Source organism: Fusarium oxysporum, chromosome 8 (assembly GCF_000149955.1).
Source record: "Fusarium oxysporum f. sp. lycopersici 4287 chromosome 8, whole genome shotgun sequence".
NCBI lineage: Eukaryota > Fungi > Ascomycota > Sordariomycetes > Hypocreales > Nectriaceae > Fusarium > Fusarium oxysporum.
Genome location: NC_030993.1, coordinates 98,786 through 105,061, shown reverse-complemented (window position 1 = coordinate 105,061; position 6,276 = coordinate 98,786). Strand labels below are relative to the sequence as shown.

The following is a 6,276-nucleotide window of genomic DNA, read 5'->3' as shown; positions in this document are numbered from 1 at the left end:
TAGCAGTTTCTCAATACAGCGAAGGCCGCTGATTTTGAGATGCTGCATGGAGTAGCATCGCATTAAATGAAGGCCGCTGATGTCAGCATGGTAATCGGGCATCTAGATCAAATGGGACATAGTTACACGGAGAATGGAGATCACTCTCTATGCTGACGGTCCAGCCGTTATTGGTTCACAGTTGAACCGTTTGCGAAAACATACTTTCTCGCGCTATATAAATACATACTGTCTTTGTCAGTAGAAACGAAAATATCCAACCAAACCAGCCAACTCATCAATCACCATGAAGATTGCCGCCTTCCTTACTTCCGCCCTTGCTGGCGCCGCCGCTGCCCGCGATAGCGTCTACCTCGTAAACTCCTACAAGGGCAATGAGATATCCAGCGGCATAGCATACTATGCTGATGGGCACTCTGCAACCGGAGGGTCTCGTCCTGATGACTATGTTGACGTCGTCCTGTCAGATATTAAGGTGAATCGTGTATATTTCTTGATTCTTTCGCAATCGAAGGACCATTGAGACCTTATATCTTTGACTGGTTCCTTCTAGGACTTGAGTCCTAGAAAGTCCTAGATGAAAGTCCTACGATCTAAGTTTAGGGCGTCAAACTTTAATCCTGAACCTTAATCCTGAAGTTGAGGGTGAACCCTCCAACATTCAACACACCCCCTCAGGCTCAATAGGTCCCAGTTGAGCCTGCATTTCCTAGGCAGTCTTCTATCCTCTGGAGCCTTGCTTCTATTCCTTCTTGCTTCCGGCTCTGCTGTTGTCTTTCCTGAATATCTTCCAGGCCAAGTTGATAGAGGAAGCGGTTCCATCTGCCTGCCGGCAGGGCCTTTGTTAATCCGTCTGCGATCATATCCGTTGATTTGGTGTATTTGACTTGAATTCTCCCTTCTTGGACCTCCTGTCTCAGCCAGTGGTTGTGAATATCCACGTGCCGCAACTTAGTCTTCAAAGTAGCGATTTCGGCGGTCACAAGGTTGATAGTTTGAGTATTGTCGCAGTCGATACGGATAGTCGGATCATCCATCTGAACTGTAAGCTCTTTCAACAGCCGACTCACATAGAGGGATTCCTTAGCAGCCTGTGCCAGGGCTAGGAGCTCTGCCTCTGTTGTGGATGTGGTGACTGTGTCCTGCTTGCTAGCTCTCCAGCCGATCAACCCGTCGAATAGTCGGATAGTGTACGCTTGGGAGCTTTTCCGATCAAGGGTGTTATCGGCAAAAGAAGCGTCACTAGCAACTGTAAGACCTCCGGGCCCTCCGAATCGTAGGGCTCGGTGCCTTGTGTGTGAGAGGTAGTGGATAACGCGGTCGGCGGCGTCTTGGTGTTCTTGGCCAGGGTTGACAAGAAATCGGGCCAGCCTGGAGGCGGCGAAAGCTATGTCAGGCCGGGTGTTAACGGCGATATAGAGGATCGAGCCGACTTTACGTTGATATCGTTGAAGTTCTGCCGGGGTTGCTAGTCCTGTTTGAGGTCGTAGCTCTGTTTGAGTCATTGGTACTGTAGATGTTCCCTTGTTAGCTAGATTTGCGATTTTGTCAATGTAGGCTGTTTGAGATAGCCAAATCTTCCTTGCAGGTCGGTCCCGTATGACTTCCATTCCTAGGAACCATTGCACGGGGTCTCCGCCTGTTAGTTTGTATTTTGATCCAAGCTGTCTAGTCAATTCATCGGCCTTGTCTTTCCGGGCCTTCCTGTAAGCGATGATAACATCGTCAACGTAAAAGAAGAAGAGGACTCCTTCCTTCTTGAAACAACAAGGTTCGTGAGGAATCTGTGTGTAGCCTAACTCTAGGAGGGTCTTCGAGAGTTCTTTCTGCCATAGCAAGGGAGAGGCTCGTAGTCCGTACAGGGCCTTGTTGAGCTTCAGGATAGTTGCTGTTTTCTTATACCCCGGGGCCATGTGCATGAAAATATCCTGGTCAATTGGGGCGTTTACGAAGGCGTTGACCACATCGTATTGGACCATCTCTAGGTCAAATCTGGCCGCAATGGCTATCAGGGTCCGGAAAGACCTTCCGGCTAGGGTAGCTGCATATGTTTCTTGCAACCTTCCCTTAGCTTGTTGGTCTCCTCTGACCACTAGCCGTGCCTTGCATTTCTGAAATCGGCCGTGTTTATCGAACTTGTAAACGTATACCCACATACAACCAAGGACTTGTTGGTCAACGGCGCAAGCGTCTTTCTTTCGAATCTCAGTCCAGGACCTCATTTCCTTGTGACTCTGAAGGTGGCTTTCTTCAGCCTCTTGAAAGAGCATTCCAAAAGGGTGATGCTTTAGGTCTTGATGTTTCGTCGGGGGCGGCGGTAGAGAGTTTCGATGCATTTTCACCCCTTGTCGGAGCTTCCGTTCAATTGAGGTCTGGAGAGGGGACTTTGTTCCGGCTAGGAAGGCTGCTTGCCACGAGACTGTTTTGTTTCCTTCGTCTGATAAGACCCTGGAGCTGTGCGCTAGTAGCGCTGACAGTGGTGTGACTGGAGGTGTTAGAAGGATATCAGAGTCTTCTGACTGTTTAAGGCCGTTTTCTAGGGCAGTCGCCACGATGCAGTCTTCTGTTTCGTCTGTAATAGGGCTGCTTTCGTCTGCTAGGGTGGTTGTTGGAAGGACCACTTCAATACAGTCTTCAACCTGTTCGGCTTGTTCGTTGTCGTCTTGTTCCGGCAGGGAGGATCCTTGTACGAACTTGGCAACTTCTTCTAGGTCAGCTTCGAGTAGTTCATCTTTGAAGCTTTCCCAGTCTCCGTTGCAGCCTTCGTCTTCATTAAATATGACGTCTCGAGTATTGACTATCCGGTTGATCGTGGGGATCCAGATCCTATAGATATTTGAGGACCTATATCCCACTAGGAAGCCGATCCAACCTTTGGGCTTAAGCCGCATCTTGCGATTGACCTTCTGCTGGGCATCTGAGGTCATTGCATAGGCCTTGCAGCCAAATGCCCGTAGGTGTGTTTGATCCGGCTGTTTCTTCGGCTGTGGAATCCCTGCTGCTTTGGCTGATGCTGTATGCAGTTGATCATATGGCGTTTTCCAGCCTGATGCGTAGTTCGGCGTTCGGTTGTACAGATAAACTGCTGTCCTTCCAATTTCTGGCCACAGCTGGTGAGGAAGCTTTGCGCCTGTTCGCATAGCCCTTTCCTTGTCCTTGACTACACCCCCTGAGCGTTCGGCACCCCCATTCTGGGCTTGTGTGTATGGGGCCGAGGGCTCGATGATGATAGCTCTATTCCTCAGGAAGTCTCCGATTTTCGGCTTGATCTCCGTGATCTCGTTATCGCATTCGATGACTTTGACCTTGAGGCCGTGTTGGACTTCCAGATGACTTAGGAAGGATTTGAAAGCGGTGATAACAGCTTCTGTCGTCCGGGCTGTGAGGTAGTAATCCCAGATGTAACCCGTAGCTCGGCAGGTTAACAACATCTGTGAGGTATAGCCGCCTATGCCTTCTTGGTAGTCATGGAAGTCAATAGCGATACGCTCGCCGGCCTTCTGATCGGATTGTCTTGGGGCTCGTCTGATTTGTCTCTTGATCTTCGATATGCCACAGGCGTCGCATTCAACAGTGGCTGGTCCTCGTATTCGCACCCCTTGAGAGGCCGAGATAAGATGTTCCAGAGCTTGTGGTCCCGGGTGCCCTAGGCGACTGTGCCATCGGATAGCTTCTCCCGTCAAAGGGGCTCTCTTTGTGTGAGAGCTGAATCTGTGGGCTGCAAAGGCTGCTTTTGGGAAGCTTTCTGACTGGTATTCGACGACATACTGGCCGTATAGGTCATGGATTGTGCATGCAATCGTTCGGTCGAGTCGTCGGAGGGTCGTTGGGTTACGCCTATTATCCCAATAGAAGCCTTTCTTTCGTAGTTGACGTAGGGAGACTAGGGTCGTAAGGAGCCGAGGGCAATAGGCTACATCTTCAAGCATTAGGACTCGAGTTCCTGTGAGCCTGATGGTCATGGTTCCGTAGCCTAAGATGGGTAGTTTTCGGTCTCCTGCCCAGATGAAGTCGCCTGGAATAGCCTGCTGGAATCTCGCTAGTCTGTTGGCACTGTTTGTGATTGAGATAGTAGCTCCGGGGTCGAGGATCACGGAGTTCCGTAAGGGATAGTTATCCCTTTGGGCTGCAAAGGCGGTCTTGATTTCGGCGACTGGACGGCCGTACAGACATTGGTCTGAGTTTTCTTCCTTTGTTGGCTGCATCAAGGTTCTGTCTTTTGTGGTCCTGGCCTTCTTCCGAGTGAGGGCTTTTACCTTGGCCTCCAGGTCTGAGTCTTCCTCGAGAGCTTCTTTCACCTTCTTTTGGATCTTCTCTCGGGGCTTGAATCCCTTCCATGCCTGATTTGGAAAGACATAGAAGCATTTCGCAAGTTCGTGGGATAACCCACACGCCGGGCATTCCTGTCTCTTCTCAGGAGACCTCTGGCGTTTTCTTTCTCCCTTCTTCGAAAATGGGTACTGGCCTTCAATGATGCGGGCGTCCCCTTCATCATCCTGGGGGTCCTCCCCAGCATAGCTCGCAGAAAACGCACCGCGGGCCACTCGGCCCTTCGTGGCTTCTGCATCTTGGAGCTCATTTCGGAAGGCGTTCCCTACATCTCGGTATGAGAGGGCCCTATTTTGCAATAGAGTCTTTGAAGAGATTTTGTATGAGGCAGTCCAGCTGGGCAAGATGTGTGTGGTGACACTGAAGAAGTCCCAGGCCCATGCACTGTTGTGGAGCGTTTCAGGGACCTCTCGTTGTCGCCCTTTCGCCATTGCCTCTTCCCATTGATCTAGCCACTTGAATGCTGCTTGGCTGACCGTCTTTGGGGCAGTTCTTAGTAATGTAAGATACCTATTTCTGGCATCCTTCGTTTCATCTTCCTCGGTCCTTCCACACCGGGCACGAAGGTTCCAGTGCCATTCGTATATTGATTCGTGTGACTGACAGCAGGTTTGAATCAAGCTTGGGGAGACCGTACGGATAACCCAGTCCTGAAGGGTTCCAAGAGCGTTTTTCTGTTTTTCGAAAACCTTCTCTTGTAGCTGATAAAAGGTTAAATCCTGCTGGAAGATCTTCTGGCCTTGGTCTGTAAGGTCAGAGATAGACCATGTTCCATTTGCCGTTTCCTGAATGTCGTCTGGGGCGCCGTCTTGAGATTCGGCAGTATGAGACCGGATTGTTCGTTGGGCTGTAGCGGTCTTCGTATATCTGCGTTTTCTTATATCCGGGATAGCTGGTTCGTCTCCGAGGAATGTCTTGCTTTTGAGGTGCTGCTGAAGACCAAGACGATGGGCCTGAAGGAGGAATTCATGCTCCCAGTGAGGAAGTCCTCAGGCTTAGAGAGGGTAGCCGTAAGACCTTCCTTTTGGGGCTTGGATAGGGACATTATGTATGAGAAAGAGGGTTCTTCAAGGTATTGAAAAATAAAAATAAAAATGGTTGAGGCAATGAGACTCTTAATTGTCAGATATTAAGGTGAATCGTGTATATTTCTTGATCCTTTCGCAATCGAAGGACCATTGAGACCTTATATCTTCAACTGGTTCCTTCTAGGACTTGAGTCCTAGAAAGTCCTAGATGAAAGTCCTACGATCTAAGTTTAGGGCGTCAAACTTTAATCCTGAACCTTAATCCTGAAGTTGAGGGTGAACCCTCCAACATTCAACAGAAGATCGGGGTGCTTGGACATAAGGTTCATTGAGTCAATGCGGAAGCCATCTGCGCCCTTGTCGAGCCAGAACTTCATATCGTCGTATGTTGCCTCGCGCATGTCATCGTTGGCCCAGTTGAGATCAGGCTGCTCGGGCAGGAAGAGTGAGAGATAGTATTGCTCTGTCGTCTCATCGTATGTCCAGGCGCTACCACCAAAGATGGAAGCCCAGTTATTAGGCGGTTTGCGATTACCGTCAGCGTCGAATTTCGGATCGCGCCAGAAATACCAGTCTCTCTTCGGCGATGTTTTTGAGGAGCGTGACTCTCTAAACCATTCATGCTCATGGCTAGTATGATTCACCACGAGGTCAAGTAGCACCTTAATACCTCGCTCATGGCACCCTGAGATTAGCGTCTCAACATCCCCAATGGTACCATACGGACGATGAATGTCGCGATAGTCTGAGACATCATATCCCATATCATGCTGAGGACTCTTGAAGATAGGCGACAACCAAATAGCTGAAGCGCCTACGGAGCGAATGTAGTCAAGCTTTGAGATGATGCCAGGCAAGTCACCCAGCCCGTCGCCATTGGAGTCAAGAAAGCTGGCTGGATAGATCTGGTAGACAACTG

At 49.8% G+C, this 6,276-nt stretch overlaps 1 protein-coding gene across 1 annotated transcript; it reads left to right on the top strand.

The window, feature by feature from the left end:
* Nucleotides 1-286: 286 nt before the first annotated feature.
* Nucleotides 287-577, top strand: FOXG_18382 (uncharacterized protein; the record flags this gene model as incomplete). The annotated part of the gene is made up of 2 exons (XM_018398456.1): nt 287-475; nt 554-577. 2 exons carry the CDS (start codon nt 287-289, stop codon nt 575-577), a joined length of 213 nt encoding a protein of 70 aa, XP_018236352.1.
* Nucleotides 578-6,276: the final 5,699 nt, after the last annotated feature.